At 36.0% G+C, this 26,532-nt stretch overlaps 1 protein-coding gene across 3 annotated transcripts in view; it reads left to right on the top strand.

Moving 5' to 3' along the window:
* Window positions 1–26,532, top strand: part of AFG1L (AFG1 like ATPase) — a 199,920-nt gene that overhangs the window by 75,422 nt on the left and 97,966 nt on the right. For all 3 annotated transcript variants that reach the window (XM_065889073.1, XM_065889074.1, XM_065889075.1), the window contains exon 7: window positions 13,038–13,096. In XM_065889073.1, coding sequence (XP_065745145.1) covers window positions 13,038–13,096 — 59 coding nt within the window. The remainder of the gene's footprint in view (window positions 1–13,037; window positions 13,097–26,532) is intronic.

Genomic DNA, 26,532 nt, shown 5'->3' with positions numbered 1-26,532 from the left:
AACTAGGTGGATAGGGAAGGGGATCACCACATATCTTGATTAGAGGGGTTCTCCAAGATTAGTCATACCACTCCTTTTTCAAGGTTATGTGAATAGAAAATACCCTAATATGGGAACGATAAGTAGGAAAGAGAAGTAAGTAAGCATTAGAAGATTTCTGTTTTGTGTTCTTTAAAAATCAGGAAAACATAGACTCTGTGATATAGAAGATCTAAGCTGAGAGAAGACAAACAGATTAGTTGAAAACCTTTTTACTGAGAAATCAGATGTAATTAAAAAAAGCTACATGAAATAAAGGGGTTTAAATTAATTAAATCAATTAAAATCAGCATTTGAAGCACTGAAGTGTAGAATTAAAACTATAGAAAATGAAATCAGTGATAAGAGAAGCAACTTAAGAAGCTCTGCCAATGTGTAGAAAGAGAATAAAGAATGAAATGATTTTTTTGAAAAGTTATTTTATTTTTGGCTGCATTGGGTTTTCGTTGCTCCTTGTGGGATTTCTCTAGTTGTGACGAGCAGGGGCTACTCTTCGTTGCAGTGCACAGGCTTCTCATTGTGTGGCTTCTCTTGTTGTGGAGCACGGGCTCTAGGCGCGCGGGCTTTAGTAGTTGTGGCACGCGGGCTCAGTAGTTGTGGCTTGCGGTCTCTAAAGTTCAGGCTCAGTAGTTGTGGCGCATGGGCTTAGTTGCTCCACACCATGCGGGATCTTTCTGGACCAGGGCTCAAACCCGTGTACCCTGCATTGTCAGGTGGATTCTTAGCCACTGCACCATCAGGGAAGCCCAAGAATGAAATGATTTTTAAAAAATTAAATAAGTCCTCTGGAGGAAAGAGGTCTTAAAATGTGAACTTATTAAAAAGAAGTGGTTGAAATAAGAAAATTGATCATAACAATGAATTGAGTATAAGTGAATATTTGTAGTTACTGCTTGCTTATATATTTGTAAATTTTGTTCCCCTTGGAGAGAGGGTTTACAGATCCTGAGTGACAGTGTCATTATTTGTGGCACTGATAACTAGGGTAATATACAGTCAAGTATTTTAGAATTTAAGATACACCTTCTACTTTTCAAATTACTAGAAAAGACGAGGGATCAAAGTAAAAATATTTCTTAGAGCAAAAGCTAGAAAGCAGAAGAAACAGCAATAAATAAATAAATAAATAAAAAACATGAAACAAAATCAGGCATTCCTTGTCAATGACAGGAAATATAAACGGGTTACATTCCTCTATTAAAAACTAAAACTTCTGATGTGGCTGAGTAGGCTCCTAGTCAGTTGACCTTCTTGCAGACAACAATAATACATTCTGAACAAAATATGTAGCACAACTATCTGAAGGTCCTAGAGAGTGATAAAAAGTCAGAAAGATTATAGAGGGGAGACAAAACTTGGAAGAGGGTCCAAAATGGAGAGAATTTCCTGTTTTCTTAATTTGTTTTTCTTTTTAAAAAATAGCTATCAGCTTTAGGACAGGTAAAGTTATTGCTGCATTGGATGACTAAAATTCTGATAGAAAACTCACAGTCTTTCTGGCCAGAAGAACCAGATGGCAGAGTTTAGGGCAAACATTACTGCTGGAAAATGAAAAACAAATCCCACTGAGAACTAGATTGGTATAGCCCCAAGTTCTCAAGTTCTGTGTATAAATTCTGCCCAAATCTCTGACTGGCCTCTGAACCATACATGTGCAGAGCAAACCACAAGCTTCTTAATGATAGGGTACTGAACTGAGATTCAAGTTTATAGTTTGAGTCCAACCAAGGTAATTTCCTGCTAAAACAAAAATATCAACACTCTTCAGAAACAAAATCCATAAGGTCCAGGATACCATCTCAAAGTGATGAATGAGGAAATATTGACCTATTCTCAAGAGAAAAAAACCATCAACAGATAGCAACCCCAATATGACCCAGCTGTTGGAATTAGCAGACAAGGGCTTTAAAACAAGAACTATAACTATAACTTTGGGGGAAATGAGGTAAAGAAAATATGTTCATAATGAATGAAAGGATAAGGAATATCAGCAGAGAAATAGAAACCATAAAAAATGTACAAAATTTAAATTCTAGAACTAAAAAAGACAGTATCTTAAATAAAAAAATTAACTTAAAGAACTTCATAGCAGAATGGAGATAACAGAGCAAAGAGCCAGAGAACTTGAAATTATCCAAGGTGAAGATTAGAAAATGACAGAAGTAAAGAAACAGAGACTTCAGAATTTGTAGAGCTATAACAAGCTTTCTAACCTATTTCTAATTGGAATCCCAGAAGGCAAGGAGAGATAATGGGCAGAAAATCTTTTGAAGAAATAATGACTGAAAATTTCCCAATCTGGGGTGAAGATATAAATTTACAGATTCAAGAAGCTCAGTTAAATGCAAGCAGAATAAATACAAGAAAACACTGCTTAGGCACATTGTAGTCAAACTGCTAAAAACCTAAGGTAAAGAAGAAATCTAGAAGGCAGCCAGAGAAAAATGACATTAAATACAGGGGAACAATGACTAGCTTTTGATGACTTCCATTAGAAACTATGGAGGTCAGAGACAGTAGAACAACATCTTTAAAATGCTGGGGAAGAAATTGTCAACCTAGAATTTTATATCAAATAGAAATTTCCTTCAAGAATAAAGGCAAAATAAAGACATTCTGATATGAAAGAAAACTAAACAAATTCATCAGCATAAGATATGCACTACAAGATATTCTAAAAGAAGTTCTCCAGGTAGAAAGGAAATATTAAAGACACTTGGATCCTCAAGAAGAAATGAAGAACATCAGAAATGGTAAATATTAGAGTAAATATCAGTAACTAGTTTTTCTTCTTAATTTCTTAAAAATAGAAATGATCATTTTATGAGAAATTATAACATTGTCTTGTGGGGTTTATAATGTATGTAGATGTGATCCATACGACACCTATAGCATAAAGGGAGGTGTTTAGATGGACTTATATGGATGGAAGGTTTCTACATTTTTTTGTGTGAAATGGTATGATACTAATTCTAAGTAGAGTGTGAAAAGTTAAGGATACAGGCATACCTTTAAGATACTGTGGAGACATCCAGACCACTGCAATACAGTGAATATTGCAATAAAGTGAGTGACACAAATTTTTTGGTTTCCTAGTGCATTTAAACATTATGTTTACACTGTAGTCTGTAAAGTGTGCAATAGCATTATGTCTAAAAAAGCAACCTACACACCTTAAGTAAAAAATACTTTATTGCTAAAAAATGCAAACCATCATCTGAGTCTTCAATGAGTTGTAATCTTTTTGCAATAGTAATGTAACCGAACCCAGGTTTGGCTGCTTGCCATTCATAAGCCACTAATTTGAGAGGCAAGCGTCAGTAGAAAAGAAAGGTGCTTTAATCAGAAAAGCTGGCAATCTGCAAAGAAGGTGGACTTGTGTCCAGAGACCAACTCCAAAGATTCTCCTCAACCATGACAGTTTTTAAAGGGAAAAATGGAGGCGAAGAATCTCAGTGAATCATCAAGGCAGGAGGTTTGGTTTTGCATCATTCTCCATTGAGTGCAGACTGGCTGTCTCTTCAGATGTTATCTTGCCTGTGTGATCTGCCTGCAGGATTGCTAAGGAGGCTGTTGGGTGTAGAGAGCTAGTAATTTTTTAACTGCTTAATTCTTACTTTTTATCTAGGAAAATAATCAGGTTAGACAAGGTCTAATATACGGTGTATATTCAAGAGAGCATAAGTCAGGAGTTAGTTTCAATTGCTTAATGATCTCATTCCTATAATTAGGTTCTTTTAAGGTTAGAGGGGAACAGAAATGGACAGAGAGGAAAGGGGCAAAAGAGCTGCTTTCAATAACATCAGAGATCACTGGTTGTAGATCACCAAAATAAATACAATAATAATGGAAAAGTTTGAAATATTGCAAGAATTACCAAGATATGACAGAGACATGAAGTGAGCAAATTATGTTGGAAAAATGGTGCTGATAGACTTGCATGACACATGGTTACCACAAACCTTCAATTTGGAAAAATGCAGTATCAGCAAAGATCAATAAAGCAAAGCACAGTAAAATGAGGTATGCCTGTATATATTGTAACCCCTAGAACAACAGAAATAAAATAAAAACCAGTTGACAAAAAGGAATTTTAAAATATATTCAAATAATTGAAAAAAGGCAAGAAAAGGTGAACAGAGGAAGAAAATGTAGAGGAAACAAAAAGAAAACAAATAATAAAATCATAGACCTAGGGACTTCCCTGGTGGTCCAGTGGGTAATGCTCCCAGTGCAGGGGGCCTGGGTTCGGTCCCCTGGTCGGGGAACTAGATCCTGCATGCATGCCGCAACTAAAGATCCCGCACGCGGCAACGAAGATCCTGCATGCCACAGCTAAGTCCTGGTACAGCCTAAATAAATAAATATTTTTAAAAAATCATAGACCTAAATGTTAAATGAACTAAACATTCCAGTAAAAGGTAGAGGTTATCAGGATGGATTAAAAAATATCAAGAGATATACTTTAAATATAAATATAGATTGAAAGTAAATGGATGCAAAGAGGTATATTCTACAAACAGTAATAATACGAAGCCTGATGTGTGTGGGCTTATTAACGTCAGATTAAATTGACTGAGGCAGGCCCTGCCAGTCCCTTTGGCCCCACCAGAGGATGCTTGTGCTGGGCTCTGCCTCTCTGTCCTCAGTTCATGGCAGCAGGGGTCCTGCGCCCCTGACTCCCGGGCCTTGGTGCTGGAGTTTGTCCACTAGGGATTACAGTTGTGGGTAAATCAAGTATTGTGTGGTGATTTGTGGAAAACAGTTTTGAGCCTAAGATCAGTTCAACAACAGGGCATCTTTTGTCTAGCACCAAAATGAGTGACATAAATTCCTAACCTGATACAGCTACACAAGAATGATTTTCTGCTTTACCACCGATGTTCATTTATAATGATTTATGATGCCAAAAAGGAGAGGTATTTTCAACATTAAGGAACGAATTAAAAGATCTTTGGGGCTTCCCTGGTGGCGCAGTGGTTGAGAGTCCGCCTGCCAATGCAGGGGACGCGGGTTCGTGCCCCGGTCCGGGAAGATCCCACATGCCGCGGAGCGGCTGGGCCCGTGAGCCATGGCCGCTGGGCCTGCGCGTCCGGAGCCTGTGCTCCGCGGCGGGAGAGGCCACAGCATTGAGAGGCCCGCGTAACGCAAAAAAAAAAAAAAAAAGATCTTTGACAGCAAGTCCCTTCTAATTTTGTAGTTGATGTGGCAGGAAATAAGTGTGATATTATTGCAAAAGGTGAGTCATGGAGAGAGATGCTAAGGATTGCACTGACTCAGCCATACAATTTTTGTAGAGATCAGTGCAAAAACCACAGTGAACTTAAAGGACTCTAAAGAAGTTTCTCAAAGAATTCCATTCACTCACACCAACCCACCGACCCCCCGACCCCCATTTGGTAGTAAGGGCTTCTGACTCCAAAGACAACCTTTAGAGTCAAAGTGAAAAAAAGCTGTTGTTGGCTGAACCTCAGCCTCTCACATTTGATAATGAAATAGTTGGTTCTAAAAGTTAACAGGGGACTTCAAATCTCTGCCACTACTTTTTGCCTGGCTGGTTTTGAGTCTTCTTTGTGCACAGGGGATTCCCCAAAATACCCAAGGTCTGTTTTCTCCAGTCATGATATTTCTGTTCATTGAATTCTGTTATAAAAAGAAACTCTGGTGTGAAAAACTACTTCATTGGTGTTTGACTTTACTGAAAATAAATACATAAGGTAGTATTTTTGCAGTGAAGGTTTTATGTAACATTTTATCAAGTTTCTCTTTCATGGTTCTTAAAAAAAAAAAGCGTCGTGGAGCCTGTAATTTCCCTGGATCCCCATTATCACTGTTATAAAGGATTTGCACCATTTAAAATGGCACAGGATATCTAAAGTGGAGGCTGACAATTATTATCTGAGTCAAAAATGGATTCAATTTATAGGACTGTTCATGGGATTGATGGAGAGGATTTCATCTTCCTGCTACCTCTAAAGCAGTTTTCATTGAAAATGTTAGCCAAGGATACACGTGGAAAATTAACATCAACAGCAATAAATGTGTAGATCACCCTAATTTTTCCTTCAGATTTTTAAATTTGTGTGTCACTAAACACAGTATTGGTACTTGGCAATGAATAGGAATGAGCACATAATAACATGGATGAATTTCAGAAACATTAGGCTGAGTTAAAGAAGACTTGTACAAAAGAATATATACTCTGTAGTTTCATTTTTATGAAGTTTTATCTAAGGTTTTATGGTTTGCTTTGGAGATTTTAGTATATATCTTTAACTTATCACAGTCTACCTTCAAGTGATACTAGACTGCTTCAGGTATAGTCTAAGAACTTTCCACAGTATACACCCATTTCTCTCCTCCTAGTCTTTATGCTATTGTTTTCATACATTTTATTTCCACATACGTTATAAATCCCACAATATATTATTATTTTTGCTTTAAATAATTATCTTTTAAAAGAATTTAGATGATAATAATAATAATAAAAAAGGCTCATATTAACCCACAGTTACCATTTCTGGTGCTCTTTACTCATTTATGTATTCCAGGGTTCCATCCAATATTATTTTTCTGCCTAAGGACTTCCTTTAAAGATTTCTTATAGTTCTGGTGTTCTGGTGATGAATTCTTTCAGCTTTTGTATGTCACAAAAAGTCTGTATTTGAAAAGATATTTTTGCTCAGGATAGAATTCTATGTGGACAATTTTGTTTTTTCTCTTTTTGACCTTTAAAGATGTTGCTCTACCATGTTCTGGCTTGCGTTGTTGCCAGTGAGAAGTTGCTACCGTTCTTATCCTTATTCCTCTGTATGTAATATATATTTTTGCCTCTGGCTGCTTTTAAGAGTTTTTTTTTTTCCTCCTTTGATCACCAATCATAAGCAGTTTGATTATAATATGCCTTGATGTAGTTTTATTCATGTTTCTTGTGCTTGGGCTTTAATGAGCAACTTAGATCTATGGGTTTATAGTTTTCAACAAGTTTGGAAATAATTTGGCCATTATTTCTTCAAATATTTTTTCTATCCCCTCTTCTTCTCCCCTTCGGGTACTGCAATTCCACATATATTGGGTTGCATAAAGTTGTCCCAGAGCTCACTTATTTTCTGTGCATTTTTTCTTAGTTTTTTTTCTCTCTGTGCTTCATTTTTGGCTAGTTTCTATTGCTATGATTTAAAGTTCACTAATATTTTCTTCTGCAGTGTCTAATCTGCTATCATTCCCATCCAGCATATTTTTTTTGTCTCACATATTGTAAGTTTGCATCTCAAAAAGTTCTTCTTGGGTCTTTTTATATTTCCCATGTCTTTATTTGATATGCTTGCTCTTCCAGCTGCTTGAACACATGGAATACAGCAATAACTGTTTTAATGTTCTTGTCTTCTAAATTTATCACCTATGTCATTCCTAGGTCTGTTTCTGTTGATTGATTTTTCTCCTTGTTCTGGGTCATATTTTCCTGTTTCGCTGCATGCTTGGTAATTTTTTATTAGATGTTAGGCAATATGAATTTTACTGTGTTGGGTATTGGATATTTTTATATCCCTATAAATATTCTTGAGCTTTATTTTCTTTCTTACAAACAGTTTGATTCTTTTGGGTATTGCTTTTAAGTTTTGTATGGCAGGACTAGAGCACATTTAGTCTAGGACTAATTTTTCTTACTACTGAGATAAATCCCTTTTCAGTATTCTGCTCAATACCCTATAAATTTAGAGGTTTTCCAGTCTGTCTGGTGGAGACAGGCACTCTTCCCAGCCATGTGTGAGCCCCAGTGATGCTTTCCTTGAGTACTTTCAGAAGATTCTTCTCCTGGCTTCAGGTCATTTCCTCACACACGTATGCTGATCAGTACTCCGCTGGGGATTTAACTGGGACCCTCAGCAGATCTTTAGAGCTTTTTCACTGGGCAGCTGTCTTTTCTCTGGTACGCTGCTCTGTGAACTCTAGCTGCTTTTTCCTCCCTGGACTCTCACCTATCTCCTCAGCTGGGGAGACTTCCAGGCTCTCTTTGGGTTCCCCCTCCTTGTGCAGAGTGCTATAAACTTCCCCAGACACTAAGTGCATTTGTTTTCTGTTCTTAGGAATAACTGTCCCTTTTTTCTGGCGTCCAGTGTTCATATAAAGCTATGATGACCAGGTCTGGGATTATGGAAGGCCACTCTAAAAGTCTGTCCACGATAGTGGATTCAAGGAAGGCTTGTTAGAAAATGTGGGATTTGAGCAATAGTTTGTATAGTATTAGAAAAGAAGGTAGAGGTAAAGTCATGAGCTTGTGCTGACTCTTTTGCCTAGGATACGCTTCCTTCTTCTCTGCTTGGTGGCACCCCACTTATTTTTCCAAGGTGCTCTAGTCCCATTGTTACCTGCAAAGCTGCCTTTGAACCCAGGTAAAATGAGTAGTTCTTGTTCTGTATATTATGTTTATACCTTATATCACTTTTTACCTTGTATCATGGCTATGATCTGGTTGTGTCTGTCAGCTGTGACAAGTCTAGCTGGTCACAACATGGTTCTGAAAAAGCCTATGAGTTTTAGCTTCATTAAAGACCTTCCTCGGGCTTCCCTGGTGGTGCAGTGGTTGAGAGTCCGCCTGCCGATGCAGGGGACACGGGTTCGTGCCCCGGTCTGGGGCAGAGCGGCTAGGCGCGTGAGCCATGGCTGCTGAGCCTGCGTTCCAGAGCCTGTGCTCCGCAACGGGAGAGGCCACAACAGTGAGAGGCCCACGTACCGCAAAAAAAAAAAAAAAGATCTTCCTCAAAAATTCTACATATACCAATTACTGGCTGGGAATTCAGCAAATTATTTTTAAAACTTTGAGTATCAGTTTCTTTATCTGTAAAATAGAGGTAGAAATATTTACTATGCAGCGTTATTGTAATTTGTGTACAGTGTCTAGCAAATTGCCTGGCTCCTAGTAGGTGTTCTCTAAATGCTAGTTCCTCCTTTTATTTATCTTTTGTCTTCAGCACTCATTTCAGTGCAGACAAATAATAGGAATTCATGAATGTATGTTGAATATAAAATTGTAATATACCATCAAATGGGAACATTTAATTAGCTGTATTATCTATACATCTAGTAAAATACTGTTTGAACTCCAGTTAGATTTTTAAAAAGAAGCTAAGTAGCTCTTCCTGCTTACGTGGCCTAAAGGCGCCATTTTCTTTTAATCTGTACTAAAATAAGAGTCTCCTGGAAAGGTACATCAGATTGGTTCCATAGAGCCATATAATTATTTTGTGGTAATTTATAGGAAAACTCCTTTTAATTTCCTATCTTAAAAGTTTCTTACTCTAAATCCATACGTACTTATATAACTAAGTGGACATCCTGGTCGTTTTGACACTGGGTTTTTAAGGAAAAGATCTGCATATCCATGTGCATCTCCAAAGTATTTATGTAGATCCTTGTAATTACTTTATAAATCCTCTTTGCATACACTTCATCTGTAAGTCTTATTACACTTATTCATTGTGGAGAATGTAGAGGTCCTTATACCATTCTCAAAAAATGAACGTCCTGGGACTTCCCTGGTGGCGCAGTGGTTAAGAATCTGCCTGCCAATGCAGGGGACGTGGGTCCGATCCCTGGTCCGGGAAGATTCCACATGCCACGGAGCAACTAAGCCCATGCACCACAACTACTGAGCCTGCGCTCTAGAGCCTGCGAGCCACAACTACTGAAGCCTGCGCTCCACAACTACTGAAGCCTGCGCGCCTAGAGCCTGTGCTCTGCACGCAACAAGAGAAGCCACTGCAATGAGAAGCCTGTGCACTGCAACAGAGAGTAGCCCCCGCTCGCCGCAACTAGAGAAAGCCCGCCACGGCAACGAAGACCCAACACAGCCAAAAATAAATGAATAAAAAATAAAATAAATTTATAAAAAAAAGAATGTCCCATAATTCCAGTACTGTCTTCTATGGCCAAGTGCTAATTTAGCTCTGTTTAGAGATCAGTAAAAAATGATAGGCAAGAACTTCTGTTGAATTTTAAAATAATATTTAGTAAATAATGACAAATGTTGATATAAATGTAGTATAAAATCTTCATGTCTAAGAAAAATAATATTAAACAACTAATATTAAAAATTTTGGTAGCTAAATAACATTTCAGGAGATGGATCTATTGTATTGATAATTTGCATAATATTTGAATTGCAAAAAACTCTTCAATTTAATGAGTACAGTCCTTTTTCACTTAAGTGTCCTGTAAAAACCTAAAGGTTTTCCAACCAAATGAATTCTGTTTAGAATTTTGTTCAGAAAATACTTCCCAGAGCATAAAGTTTGAATTATATATCCTTGTAAAGACTGATTTTTATTTTTAAGTTAACCCTTTAAAAATTAAATCTCAAAGACTTAAAGGCATTGTTATTCTACTTTAATTTTGCTGAGTGGAAATCTTTTAATCAAGAATATTACAAGTGGGCCTTTACATTTCTCATTGTCATTAACCTACTGAACGGTTCATGCCTGTTAAATTACATGTCAGGGCCTGCCTTATATGTCCATAAAAAAAGATATTCTGTGAGTAAGACCAAAATGTTACCTTAACATAAACTTTCATTACTGTAATATTTTAGTTTTAATTCTGTAACATTTCGTTTTTTGACATTCACTAGTGTTGTGTATGTTTCTCTAATAAATTTTCAAAGAGCTTATTGAGGCATAATTGACATACAATAAATAGCACATATTTAAAGGATACAATTTTTAAAATACTGACATACGTATACATCTGTGAAATCACCACCCCAACAATATAATTAACATTTCCATCACACCCCAAATTTCCTCCTCCCCTTTTTCATCTCTCCCTGCCATCCCTGTCCCAATCCCTCCCTTTCCCAGGCAACTGATTTCTTTAGATTATTATAGATTAGTTGGCTTTTCCTACAGTTTTATATATATGGAATCACACAGTATGGTACTCTTTTTTTTGAGGAGTAGGAGGGTTTTGCCTCTTTTACCCCATATAATTATTTTGGGATTCATCTATTTTTTTGTGTGTATGAATAGTTTATCTTTTTTATTGCTGAGTAGTATTTCATTTTACAGCTATGCCACAGTTTATCCATTCATCTAATGATGGACATTTGGATTGCTTCTAGTTTTTGGCTGTTACAGATAAAGATACAATTTTAGCTATTATGATAAAGCTGCTATAAACATCAAGTGTATTTAAAAAATTATTTTATTTTTGATTTTTACCACTTACTGGCAATCATGGCTGTCAACTCTTATCGTATAGCAATGTTTTTATGCACCTTCCCCAGCAACTTTGTAATTAGGGAAGACTATGAAAATACCTAACTTTAAACCCATTTCCTGCATTTTACCCATTTTACTCATTCGAGGTATTGATTATAGGAAAAAAAGATCTCATTTTGAAGAGATCCTGGTTAGCATTATCTTACCTTTTATAATATCTGGCTAGCATTATCCCACCTTTTATAATATCACTAAATAAAAATTTTAAGTGTAACTGAATTTAAAGCCTGTAGTCCTTAATTAACCAAAGAGCTTATGCAAATACTTTCTTCACTATAATGTTATGATGAATATTTTTCTAAAGAGAATAAATGTTTCCTAATGACCATATTTTATTTCCATAAGTAAATGTGGCAGTTGAAATCTTAGTTATCAAATTTTCTTTAAACAAGGAAATATAGAAAGGATCCCTTAATGCAATACTTAAAAAGAAAAATTGAGACACAAACTAACTTGTGATTTTTATAGTTTGGAAAACTTTTTACTGTTCTCATTTTTATACTTTTTTATTTTTTAAATCTCATTACTTTATAGAGTTGACTTTTTAAAGGAATATTTTATTTATTTAGGCTGTGCCGCACGGCTTGTGAGATCTTAGTTCCCCGACCAGGGATTGAACCTGGGCCTTTGGCAGTGAGAGCGTAGAGTCCTAAACCGCTGAACTGCCAGGGAATTCCTTAAAAGGAATGTTTTATATGCAATAAAAATTCAACCTCCTGAAAAGAATATTCCAAGTCTCCATTATTAACAAAAAGTATGCAAAGCTTAAAATTTGTTTCCCCTTTCCATTTATTTATTCTTAACAATATGTGTGTTTATGTGTGTGTATATGCGTATGAATATACATACACCATGGCACATATACATATATAAAAAAACACTATTATAAGGCAACAAAAACTACCTGTTTATGATATATAATTACATTAACTTCACAGTCTATTAAGAATGAAATTTTAATTTTTAGGTAGTTTCTTGGAAAGTGGCTTTAATATTATTTACTTTAATGGAAACATATCAACTTGATATAAATGCATGCACAGTTCTGTCTGTTGATGTGTTTTCTTAAACAGCAAACTGTGTTACACAGTATTCTGTACTGAGAACTTTTATTATAGATGAGAAAAGGAAACTATAATTTGTTTCCCAGTAGAATCTGTATGTTCAAATATTAAATACTTTTAAATAGATCTTCTTTTTATGTTGAATTTTTGATTTAGGATCATTCGTGATATCTTCCAAATTCTTTTCTTGCTTTTTATTATAGTTTTTTTTTTTTTTTTTGTGGTACGTGGGCCTCTCACTGTTGTGGCCTCTCCCGTTGCGGAGCACAGGCTCTGGACGCACAGGCTCAGCGGCCATGGCTCACGGGCCCAGCCGCTCCGTGGCATGTGGGATCTTCCCGGACCGGGGCACGAACCCGTGTCCCCTGTATTGGCAGGCGGACTCTCAACCACTGCGCCACCAGCGAAGCCCTTTATTATACTTTAAAGCTAATTTGACTGAATTTTGATATTCTTTCTGTGATTGTTAATTTTTTCTGTTATTAAGAATGTAATAAATTTTGTATGGTACCAGAATAGAGATCAATTTTGGTTATTTTTCTTCTCTTTTGCTTCTTTATCTTTTTCATCAGTAGAAAGCTTTTTTTGCCAGGCTAAAATATAAGCTAACATTATGATTTAGGTGAAGTAAAAAGCTAATACTAATTTTTTCTTTCAGATCTCTATAAAAATGGACTCCAAAGAGCTAACTTTGTACCATTCATAGCTGTCCTGAAGGTAAGGAAAATTAGTTACTTATGTTCACTGACTAATATCATATTGATTGATAATCAAGGGCTTTTATAGGATTGCTCTGGTCTTGCATTCAAGCAGAATTTATTTTGTTATTTGATGGTAATAGTTAAAGACTCTGAAGGAGAAAAGAATCTTTTTTATATAGTATTCATCAATATGTACACAGGAAAAATTACAAAATATAGTCTAAATTATTGTCCAGCTGCAGCATTTGATAGTTTGCATTTTATAAATTTTAATTTGAGGTTTGCTTGTAAATTATAGTGGAACGTTTCAACTTATACATTGATTTCTGAAAAAATGTTTAATGTTCCTTGTTTCCTTCAGGTTAATGGCCATTAACATGTTTTCCCAGCTATTAAAGTTGCTATTTTGGAGTAGCATTATTACAAAAATATTGTAATGTATTTAAATGTGATTGCCATCAAGTTATCATGAAATTATGTCAAGTTGAGGTACATAAATAGTTTAAATATTTGTGTGTATCATCACTGCATAGAGTTTAAAATAGGCTTCATTACAATATGATGAAGAATAAAGTAGCCGCCTTTTTCACGGTTAATTTTAGTAATTTTTTACACGATTATTCAATAATTCTACATTCTACCAATATTTATTGGAACCTACTATGTGCAAAGTGCTACATTAGGCATAATGGATAATATAATCATTAAGTAGGTTGTGTTTCTTGCTTGCAAGTCATTTATAATCTGGTTGGGCATATACTATGTACATAGATACCTATAACACAAAGCAAAATGTTTTTGGTAAAATAATTACCAAAAAGAAGCATATATGCCAAAATATAATTCCTGTAATTCTCAGGCACATTTTTCCCTGTCCATAACAGCATATCTAAAGAAAGGATAGAATTGTATTTTTTTTTAAAAAAGACCTAAAACCTCAAAAATTCTTACCAAGAAGGAGGAGTAAAAACATTTTATATTCACATATTCTGAAGATGTAGTCAGACAATCTTTTTGAAATATACTTTAGTTGGAGCTATTGTTAGTGCCAAACTTTATTCCCTGTGCTATCCAAACATCTGTTTCCTTGACCAATTTTAGGTTCCCAGAAGATTTTAGTTTCTCTGAGATGGTTTCAGATGTAGGAAAAAGTACTTTTTGAAGATTTATGCTGTTAGTAATTTTTTCCCCTTTGTATTCATGTTTTACATTTGAGGAGAAGGTAGATTTGCAATGTTTTCTCCACGCCAGGAATCCAAAGTAATGTGGTGTATGTAGATACCAAAATATAAACAGGGAAGCTAAGAAAAATAGATGCTAAAAATAGTCTTCATGTATCATAAAATACACAAAATATAAAGAGATGGCTCACAAATGAAACAAGCTAAAAGATTCTCAGGGAACTTTGTAGCTCTACTTTTTTAACACCAAACCTTATTTTTTGGTCAGTTATTTGTCATACTTTAACATACAATAACATTACTAATAGATAACTAAATTGACCAGATTGAATTTAATTTCCTTTCCCTTTCCCACCCTTAATTTTTTTTTAAAGAGGAAGAAAAACCAAAGAGATGAATAATCTGATTTGAGATCCAACAAGATCTGAGATAATACACAATTGTTTTTTTTTTTTTTTTTTGCGGTACATGGGCCTCTCACTGTTGTGGCCTCTCCCGTTGCAGAGCACAGGCTCTGGACGCGCAGGCTCAGCGGCCATGGCTCATGGGCCCAGCCGCTCCGCGGCATGTGGGATCTTCCCGGACCGGGGGCACGAACCTGTGTCCCTTGCATCGGCAGGCGGACTCTCAACCACTGCACCACCAGGGAAGCCTGGTAATACACAATTTGAAATTAAATATGAACTGAAATTTCCAGGAAACTAAATACCAGATTGGATGAGAAAATATCTAAAATGTCTCATTTATTTAAAAGACTTTTCACATGTAGCAAAACATCAGTCTGATGAAATGTACACTAGAGCTGGTTTCCCTGGAGCTTTTTTGGTGGGCGTATGAAGTTTCCCTTGTAAAGCAAAGTTGTTTCATATTCATTTTACCTATTCACACATGCTAGCGTTACTCTTTCATTTTGACCCAGCTGAGAGACATGTATAGTAGAAGTGGAAATACTAAATATCAAAACTTTGTTTAAAGATAGTCTTAAAACAAAGAGGATCTTAATTTAATAAAAAGAGATTATAAACAAGATAGAAATTTATTTTGGGAAAAAGTACAGTGTAAAATCCTTTTTCTCCCTTACGTTTTTCTCTGTAAACTGAGTGATAACAAGTTTGTAATTCACCACAAGAATTTGTGATTTGTTGCTTGGAGTATTGCAAAATGACCAAAAACTTATGTAAGCTATTAGTGAACAGTATTTTCATAAGATAGTAAGAATGATGAGGAGGACTAATATGTTATTAAAAGCCATAGGTCTGGGACTTCCCTGGTGGTGCAGTGGTTAAGAGTCTGCCTTCCAATGCAGGGGACACAGGTTCAATCCCTGGTCGGGGAACTAAGATCCCACATGCTGCGGGGCAACTGAGCCCGCACGCTTTAGAGCCCAGGGGCCACAACTAGAGAGAAGCCTGCGTGCCACAATGAAGATCCCACATGCTGCAACTAAGACCCGATGCAGCCAAATAAATAAATAAATATTAAAAATAATACAAGCCATAGGTCCATCAACAGATGAATAAACAAAATATAATATATTCATATAATGAAATATTGTTCTGCCATAAAAAGGAGTGAAATTCTGTTGTGATACATTATGGATAAACCTTGAAAACATGTTAGGTGAGGTAAGCCAGATACAAAAGGACAAATATTATATGATTCCACTTACATGAGGTACCTAGGAAAGGCAAATTGATAGAGACAGAAAGTAAAATAGAGGTTACCAGGGGCTGGGAGGAAAGGGGAATAGGGAGTTATTGTTTCGCGGGTGCAGAGTCTCTGTTTAGGATGATGAAAAGTTCTGGAAATGGATAATGGTGATGGTTGCATAACATTGTGAATGTACTTAATGCCATTGAATTATACACTTAAAAATGGTTAAAATGATAAATTTTATGTTATGTGTATTTTACCACAATTTATAAAACAAGAAAAGAAGCCATAGGACTAGAACGGCTATAGGAAACGATCAGGTATATCCTCTAGAAACCGCTTGTAAAAAGCAAAGGAAAACAAAACAAAACAGAAAACTCTTACATGTATTTTTTACTGCCTTTTAAGTAGGGAGTTTCCTGTTTTTTTCTTGTACTTTCTTTGAGTTTATTTTGCTGTTCTTTTTAAAAATTTACTGAGATTAATTTTTATCTCACTTTAACCTTCTTTCTTAAATGCATTTAAGGCTATTTATTTCCCTCTGAATAGCTGCATCCATGAAGTTTTGATATTTAGTATTTCCACTCTCAAGTTCAAGGTGTTTTCTAATTTCCATTGTGATTTCTTCTTTAACCCATGAATTATCTAGAAGTCTATTTCTTAATTTCCAAACATATGAGAATTTTCTAGTTATCCTTTTGTTACTGTTTTCTTAATAAATGCTTAATTGCATTGTGGTCAGAGAATGTGCCCTTTGTGACTTCAGTTCTTTCAAATTTGTTGAAACTTGCTTTATGACCCAATATGTGGATAACTTTTGTAAATATTCTCAACATTCTTGAAAATAAGTACTCTCCAGTTATTGTGTGATACATATAATACCCATTAAGTTATCAATAGGTTTGTTAATTATGCTGTTCAAATCTTTATTCTTATATATTTTTCACATCAGTTATTGAGAGGCTTATGGAAAACATCTCCCACTATGACTGTGAATTTATCCATTTCTCTTATAATTCTGTCATTGACCTTACATATTTGGAGACTGTTGTAAGTTGCGTACAGATTTAAAATGATTCAATATTGCCTCTGAATGGAACTTATAAAAGTTATTTTTTTATCATGAAGGAGTAATTCTCCTTGTTTCAAGCATAGTCATTATTTCCTGCTGAAGCATTTTTATCACATCTGCTTCCAAATCTTTTTTTTTTTATAAATTTATTTATTTATTTATTTAGGCTGCGTTGGGTCTTTGTTGCTGTGCATGGGCTTCCTCTAGTTGCGGTGAGCAGGGGCTACTCTTTTGTTGCAGTGCGTGGGCTTCTCATTGCAGTGGCTTCTCTTGTTGCGGAGCATGGGCTCTAGGCACACGGGCTTCAGTAGCTGTGCCACGTGGGCTCAGTAGTTGTGGCTCGCAGGCCCTAGAGCTCAGGCTCAGTAGTTGTGGCGCATGGACTTAGTTGCTCTGTGGCACGTGGGATCTTCCCAGACCAGGGCTTGAACCCGTGTCCCCTGCATTGGCAGGGAGATTCTTAACCACTGCGCCACCAGGGAAACCCTGCTTTCAGATGTTTATCAGATAATTCTAACATCTCTGTCATCTTGATGTTGGCGTTTGATTGTCTTTTTATATTCTGTTTGAGGTCTTTGTGGTTTTTGGTATGAGTGATTTTCAACTGAAACTTGGACGATTTAATAATTTGTCATGAGACTTTGAATCTTATATTTGTTAATTGATATTTTATTGTGGTAAAATATGCATAACATAAGATTTACCACTTTAACCATTTTAAATGTACAGTTCAGTGGCATTAAGTACATTCACATTGTTGAGCAACCATCACCACCATGCATCTCCGGAACTTTTATATCTTCCCAAACTGAAACCCTGTACTCTTTAAATAATCACTCCCTATTCTTCCCCTCCCCCAGATCCTGGTAACCACCTTTCTACTTTCTGTCCCTGTGAATTTGTCATTTCTAGGTACCTTATATAAGTAGAATCATATAATATTTGTCCTTCTTTGTCTGGCCTATTTCATTTAGCATAATGACTTCAAGATTCATTCATCCATGCTGTAGCAAGAGTTAAAATTCCATTCCCTTTTAAGGCTAATATTCCATTATATGTTTATACCAATTTTGTTTATCCGTTCATCTGTTGGCCACGTGCTCTAGAGCACGTGGACTTCAGTAGTTGTGGTGTGTGGGCTGAGTAGTTGTGGTGCGTGGGCTCTAGGGTGTGCGGGCTCTAGGGTGCGCGAGCTTCAGTAGTTGTGGCGTGCAGGTTCAGTAGTTGCAGCTCACGGGCTCTAGAGCACAGGCTCACTAGTTGTGGTGCATGTGCTTAGTTGCTCTGCAGCATGTGGGATCTTCCCAGACCAGGGTTCGAACCCGTGTCCCCTGCATTGGCAGGCAGATTTTTAACCACTGCGCCAGCAGGTAAGTCCCCTTCATTGTGTTTTGATTTGCATTTCTTAAATGATTAGTGATATTGAGCATCTTTTCCTGTGCTTCTTGGCCATTTGCATATCTTCTTTGTGGATCTTATTTAAACTTTCTGTTTTAACTGGCTATTTGGACACTCTTCTGGAAGGAGGAGAGACACTGCCTTGTTACTGCCAGACATAGGTAGACGTCTGGGTTCCCTATTCAGCCTATTGACACCTGAGGCAAGGGTACTCCATGTTACTGCTGGTGGAGGGGTTTAATTTCCACTGACATTGTGGGGATGGGGAGGATGCTCATTATTGACTGGCAGGGATGAAAGTTCCAGCTCCCTACGTGGCCTTCCATCTTTTTTTTTTTTTTGCCTCACCACGTGGCATATGTGGGACCTAAGTTCCCAACAAGGGATCGAACCCACATCCCCTGCACTGGAAGTGCAAAGTCTAAACCACTGAACCACCAGGGAAGTCCCTGGCCTTCCTTCTTTGACATTAGCCTGGCAGGAGTGTTAGTGGGCCTCATTACATCCTTGTGAGACTAATTCAAGGCTCCCTTCAGCCTTTGCTAGAATGGGTGGAGGTGGCACCACAGTTTTCTGTGGTGTTTGCTGCAGTAGAACTGTTATTGTCTAAAAGTTTTCTTTCTTGTTACATTGCCATTTTCCTGGTCCTTTGGCTAAAGAGAGCAGGCTTTTGTTGGAGCCTCATTTGTCTGTGTCAGTTGGCATTTCTGGGTCGCCGGCTTCTTCACTTCTAAGTCTGAGATATATGAGTCAAAAGAAGACTAGAGAACTCACCATTCTATTGTTATTCAGGTCTTGAGGTCCTTCGCTGTTTTTCTTTCTTTCTACTATTCTGTGTTTTCTTATGTTTGTTTTATATATAATTTCCAGGATTTTAAATTGTACATAGCAGGAGGAACAGGGGAATGTACAGCTACTCTGTCTTCCCAAAAAGCAGAACTCAGTTTATTAGAAGTTCTTGTCTGCTAATTCTATCATCTCTTGTCATTTCTGATTTTGTTTCTATGGTCTGATTTTTTTTTCCTGGTTGTGGGTCCTATTTTCCTGCTTCTTTGCAAGTTTAGTAATTTGTGATGGGATGATGGACATTGTGATTATTGCACTGAGTCTCTGTTATTTCCTTTAAGACTGTTGACTTTTATTGGCAAGTGGTTTTTTCTTGCAGGTCATCCTGATCCTTCTGAGGCTTGTTTTTAAAATTTGTTATCGTGTCTAGTGTAACCTTTACTCTAGGACTATATTTTAACCTTCTTCTGGATGTCACCCCTATGGGTTCTCTACTGAATCCCCCCCGCCATTAGTGTTCACTGAAGTCTCTCTACTCTGGCTGTTCAGAATGCTTACATCTCCCAGCTTTGTGTGGATTGTTCTCCACCCAGTCTTGTCAAGTTTCATCATATACATGTGCAATTTTACATTCAACTAAAGATTACAGGGCCTTTTCTATGTAGATTATCTGAAGCTCTTTCTCTGTATAACTTCCTCCTTACTGAACTGTACTATACAAATTGCAACTGCCTCAGCTTTCCAAAACCCCGATGTTGTCTCCTCAACTCATTTAGACTGCTGTGCTGAAGTCTAGAAATTGCCTCTAGATGGAAAGCCAGGGGAAATATAATACTTGCTTGCCTAATTTACTTCCCACGTCTCAGGGATTGCTGTCCTTTGCTACCCATTGTGTTATGTCTGACATCAGATGTTTCACATGTTTTATGCAGTGTTTTAGTGATTTATGGCAGGAGGGCAAAATTGAGTTTCAGCTACTCTGCCTTGGTCAAAACCATTAGTCTTTTTCTTAGTTTTTAGTTATAAAAAAGAATAATGCAGGATTTTATTTTATTTTTTTGGTAATTTGGGAGCTCAGAGCCATATTTTTCCATAGATACAAAAATATAAATAGGATAACTATAAAAAAAAAAGCAGTGATGGGCACGTCTTTCTCTCCCATGTTTAGAGGATTTGTTAAGTAAAAGATGGTATAGTCACATGAGGGGATATACTAGAGTTATTTAGAATGACATTTTCAAAACACGTGATAATGTAGAATAATGCTCATGGATAATATGAGTGAAAAAATACGACGTAGGAGTATATTACTCTCTCAACTATGGAAGTAATATACATACATGGAAAATAGTGGAAATAAATATCCCAAAATGTAAAGAGAACTTATTTCTGAATAATAAGATTATAGATGACTTAAATTATCTCTTTTAGACCTTTCAAAGACTTCTGGAATGATACTGTATTCTTTTTATAATAAACATTTTTAAGTAGGTAAATTTTTCCCCACCCTTCCTAGAAAATCAGCAGACCTGGATAAGACTACCCATATTCAAAACTGAGAAATCAGCAAAAAGCAAAATGGACTGAACATGGGTCCCATGTATAGAGACTGTTAAAAAGATGAAATGGCAGGCATAAGAAGGAAGCATCAGGAGCAGATGGGAGAGGTAGGCATGAACCAACAAGTAAAAGCACTTGAAGAATATGCTTTAGAATAAGAATTATCTCAGGAAATGGAAGATTTTTTTTCAGATAACACTTTGTTATATTTTAAAAGAAATTAGGGACTTTCCTGGTGGTCCAGTGGTAAAGAATCCACCTTACAGTACAGGGGACGCAGGTTCCATCCCTGGTCGGGGAACTAAGATCCCACATGCCATAGGGCAACTAAGCCCGCACACCACAATTACTGAGCTCATGTGCCTCAACTAGAGAGCCTGTGTGCCGCAAACTACAGAGCCCACACACTCTGGAACCCGCACACCACAAGTACAGAGTCTACATGCCTTGGAGCCTGCACACCACAACTAGAGAAGAGAAAACCTGCACGCCACAACTAGAGAGAAGCCCGCGCACCACAACGAAGAGCCTGCGCACTGCAACGAAAGATCCGATGCAGCCAAAAAATAAAATAAATTTTTTAAAAAATCTTTTTTTGTGTGTGGTATGCGGGCCTCTCACTGTCGTGGCCTCTCCTGTTGCGGAGCACAGGCTCTGGATGCGCAGGCTCAGTGGCCATGGCTCACGGGCCCGGCTGCTCCGCGGCACGTGGGATCCTCCCAGACTGGGGCACGAACCCGTGTCCCCTGCATCAGCAGGCGGACTCTCAGCCACTGCGCCACCAGGGAAGCTCTTTTTTTTTTTTTTAAAAAAAAAGGAGAGTGAAAATACAATAGGACTAGTTAAAAGGAAAAGAAATTAAAGTTATGGTACTGATGAAATAAGAGATCAGAGATGAAAAAATGTAAAATCAGATGAAAAATGAGCTGGCAGAGCTAAAATAAAACAGACTGAAGGTGGACCCATTAAAAAAGTGAAAAGTGTTTTAGCAAAAGTAAGTTAAAGAATCAACACTACTGAAAATAAAATCAGCTATACAGAGATCAGAGTTAAGAAAAGAATCACACTAAATGAAGTCAGAATAGTCAGAGATAAAAACTATTACAGAGAAGGTGCTAGTATGGAAAATAGACAACAGAGATCAAATATTCACATAATTAGTAATTCTAAAAAAGAGAACATAAAGATAAAATAAAAGAATAATGTATTTTTCTGGTGCAAAGCTGCACTTCAAGGATAAAGAGAGAATCCTACAATTACATAGAAGAAGAACCAATGGGAAAAAAATCAAGCTGGACTGAGACTTTTCCACCACAAGTTGATACTGGAATAGAATAGAATAGTTTTTACTATATTAAAAAAGAAAAGATGTGTCCTCTTGTCAGCTAGGCTGTTATGAAAATCCAAGCCTACAGATGTATATTTTTGGATATATGGTAACTCAAGAATTACAGCCCTCATGAAGCTTCCTGAAGAACTTACTTTAAGATTTTGTACTACCAGTCAAAGCTAATAACATTAATGGAGATATTATGGTAAGAAAACATTGGTGGTAGGACATTGAATTTGATTAAATAGTGTCTTACTTTGGTCTGTAAATCAGACAATAAAATTTTTTTCATATCGTGTGGACATCTGTAGTTGAGTTAACCACAGAATGCAAACAGTATAAAAAAGGGACCTCAACCCACACTAGCAGTTTGAGTAGAGAAGATGGCACATGTAAGTAGTATTTCCTAAGAGCAGATTAGGTTTAAGTTAAGACCTAAATGACAAATTAAAGTTACCAGGCAAAGTGAGAAAGGGCATTCATCATGGAAGAAAAAGCACATGGGAAAGACAGAAGCATGAGAATTACAGATTAAAAATGTTGTGATTAGTACTTAGCTCATTGAGTTTTCATAAAATAACTATTACTGTTCTTCTGTTTACTTGAGGCTTGGGAATTTATTTAAAACTCAGATTTCCCCCCACCCAACATAAAAGCAGAATATGTTTTGTATTGTATGTAAGTGGAAAAAAAACATTTTGGTAGTTAACACTCCCTTATTTATATAAAAAAGATGGTTAGTATTGTGATTATTGTGCCTGCTTCAAACTTGAAACTTCATTATGACTTGATGTCCTGATTTTGATTTACTCTTGAAGAATCTTTGTTGTGATTTTAGTAAAACTTAGGTAATTCTTCTGAAGTATGCAAACAGATATAGTTTTGGAAGCATTTGTTGGTATCTACGTAGCACCAATTTATAAAATTAAATACATCTGTCTCAGTCTCTGCACTGCAGTATTTTAAAGCAGACTGATAATCTATACCAGGGGTTAATAAACTACAGCCAGTGGCCAAATCTGGCTTGCCACCTGTTTTTGTAAATAAAGTTTTATTGAAAAACTTAATGCTCATTTGTTTATGTATTTTCTATGTCTGTTTTCACACTACTATAGTTGGAGAGTTGCGTAGTTATGGCAGAGAACTATGGTCTTTAAAGCCTGAAGTATTTATTGTCTGGCTCTTTAAAGAAAAGGTTTTCTTACCCCTGATCTATGCAACATACAAAGGACAGAGTGACAAACAACTGTTAAAAATAAAATGTAAATAACACTTGTTTTCCATAAACTATGAGTTGTTTTATTTGATGGAAATTATGTGTCAGCATAAATTCATTAGTAGGTCTTGGAGAAGGCAGCATTTCAAGAGCTTGCTGGATAAATGGTTGATTGAAAGGAGGATGCTTGGTGAACTAAAGGCAAGAGGGTGGTCTAGTATCAGTTTCAAATAATTTGGTAACTTGAGAAATATCAGCTTTGCTAGGATCAGCTTTCTTAGAATGTCTTCAATTGTATACATTTTAAAAGAATAATACCTTAAATATACAGGCATTGAATAATACTTGAACATAATCTCACTGCATTGTAAACATTATGTAAAACTATTGTGGTTAAAAGAAAAAGGGGACCAACTGATATTTTGATCAGAATAGTTTCTTAGGTTAATTTCAACTGGACTGCTATTATTAGCCTTCTTGATAAATGGATTGCCTGGCAAGCATTGCTCTTCCCATGTGGTCAAATCTTGCACTCCATATTTTGGAGGGTGTTTTATATTTAGGTAAAAAAATCTCTCTGTTCACTCCATCACTTACACCTACATCAATCATTGTTTGATTCATTCTGTAATGAGCCCTGAAAGAGATAAATGCTATACATAATTTTTAGAGTTAAAAAAAATTCTCCATGTGAATTTCATTAACTTTCTTTTTATGATTTTCTTATTTGGTTTAACAGTATAGACAAATCTAAAATAATCCCCTTGTGGGAAATGTTCCAGTGCAATATCGTATGTAGTATTTTTGCCACAAAACAATAGAATCTGTTATCAATAATACAGCACTTTAACTCTGGTTGACACTAACATTTTAGCAAACTAATCCTTAAATTTTTTATTTCTATTTAAAATTAAGTGAGTCAGGTGATTAATAGATTACTGAAATGATAACTGTAAGCTGGTCAAAAATAACCAGCGGGGAATTCTACAGTATAATTTTCTCTTTGATGAGTGTCAGATGACGAAATTGGAGAAAAATAAGATACTAGCATTAACATTTATAAATACGAATTTTCCTTTTCCTGATAAAAGAGTTGCCCACTTGGAAAGCATCATAATCTGATTTGTTTTAACATTTGTTGAGTGTAAATATGCAACACATAAAAATACTTTGTAATCTAAGGTAGTAATAGTTTTGTTATTATTACTGTTTTTATAATATTAGTTTAATGTCAAGCAATGACTTCATTTCTTCTACTTGGTTGTTAATGTTTCTTAGCTGTTATGCATCCTTTATCTAAAGCTTGAAAAAAAATAAATTAAGCTATGTATTAGCTTTTATGTTTTTGTTTCCTGTGGATTTTTTTCTGAGGGATGTTATACCTATAGTGAACTTTTTTTTTTTTCTCTACTGAACTCTTTGAGACTATTACCATGGTGTGCTCTCTAGTTACAAACTTTAGCAAAATTGTGTATAACCCTTATATAAAATTCTTCAGTGTTCACCCTTTGTCCAGCCACCTGTATAAGGATTTATAGACTTGCTAAGTGTATTTTTGCTGTTTTTTCTGGCCACAATTTTCATTTCATTGGTGAAATTGATTTGTCAGTTTGTTCATTATAACTGTCAATACTAGAGCTTTCACAGGGCTAAATAATCAGAATCAGCCTTTGAGGTCAGTGTCAGCCCCACTGATCTCCACTGTGTTGTCACCTGAGTCAGCCTAGCAGGGATTAATCCTTTGTTAGTGTGATAATGTCTTTACTTATGTGTTGGCTTTTTAATACTTAAGATTGAAAGAAACAAAAGACAGAACAAAAGTAGTAAATTGAAATCCTGAATTGAAAAGAGTTTTGGCTTTCCCCCCCAAACCACTAAAGTGTTCATTTGAATTTTAGTATTTAATATTTTAAGATACAAAAATTACTGTTTGACTTGTAAAACATTCCTATAATTAGCAAGTTTTAGGCAGATAAATTAAGTAAATTACCTAAGATGTTTTCATAAACCTATTTTATATACGTTTGAGAAAATATATTTTAAAAAATTGGCTATAGTACAGGCATTAAACTTTATTTGTAATAGTGTTTTTGTGCTGTGTCCATGAAATTAATAAGTATCTAGAATAAAAATTGTTGTGATATGGATTTAAAATGTAATTTTGTCCATCTTCATACCAGAATATATACCTTCTATTAGTCAGAGCCTACCTATGAAATAGTAATTTTGGCTGTATGCCTTTTAAAATACTATTTTCCATCAATGTCTTATATAAAATGAGAATAACTATTTCCCATGAAATATATAAATATATATTTGTATTTGTATAATTATATATAAAATATATAGCTACATATTTATATCAAACTGGAATACAGCAAGCTCTTGCTTATATGTAAAACACGTACTGTTTAAGTCTTGAATTCTCTTCTCTTAGAATAATAAATAGTTATTTTTGGTTAAATTACAAGAAATCAATTCTTTGATGACGAAAATGGTTTAAGGGAAGTGTGTCTTAAATATGAATTAGCTGTTTCTTTGACTCATGAGACAAATTAGTTTAATTACATGTGGCAATTTTCTTGACTAGTGATGTAATGTGAAATAAAATTCTCCCTTTCCCCTCCCTGAAAACTCAAGCCAATTAATAGAACTTTTAAGCTCTTTGTCATAGGCCACCATGGAGGTCTGCAGAGAAGAACTTTAATCCAATCAACATTTCATTTAGATCATGAAAAGAAAGCATGAGGAGAAGCTCCTGTAAGGGAGGGTGTTACTATGATTCCAACCATGAAGAGATGTGAGGAATTTGTCAAATTAACCAAGAGGTCCTCATATTTAACACATAAATGTGTCAAAACTAACAGAATAATTATTTAATTGCTTGAACTCTATATTGAGAAAACTCTAAAAAGCCACAACTGTTTTCTTCAAAGCCTTCACTGTTAGGCTGGATGGACAGGGCAAAGGGAGGTTGTGAGAAATCCAGATAGCAAATAACACTGGTCGGAGCTGGTCAGCAAAGGGAATAGATAATTAGACGTAATTAGCGTGTATGAATTGTTGTCTCTCTGCCCTTAGCTTGAATAAATTTTGAAGAAAAAACCCTAGTGGTGAAAATCCTTTGATGTAGGAAGAGTCATTGTGGTTTGGCAGCATAAAGGCAGTGTTTTATACTTCTTACATAATGGTGGTGATACAGAAAGAGTGAATGGATCCGCTTCCCCCCCCCCACCCCCCCGCTTTTGCTTTATAG

Source organism: Phocoena phocoena, chromosome 12 (genome assembly GCF_963924675.1).
Source record: "Phocoena phocoena chromosome 12, mPhoPho1.1, whole genome shotgun sequence".
Classification (NCBI taxonomy): domain Eukaryota; kingdom Metazoa; phylum Chordata; class Mammalia; order Artiodactyla; family Phocoenidae; genus Phocoena; species Phocoena phocoena.
Note: the sequence above shows the minus strand (reverse complement) of the source record. Positions and strands in the feature narration are given on the sequence as shown.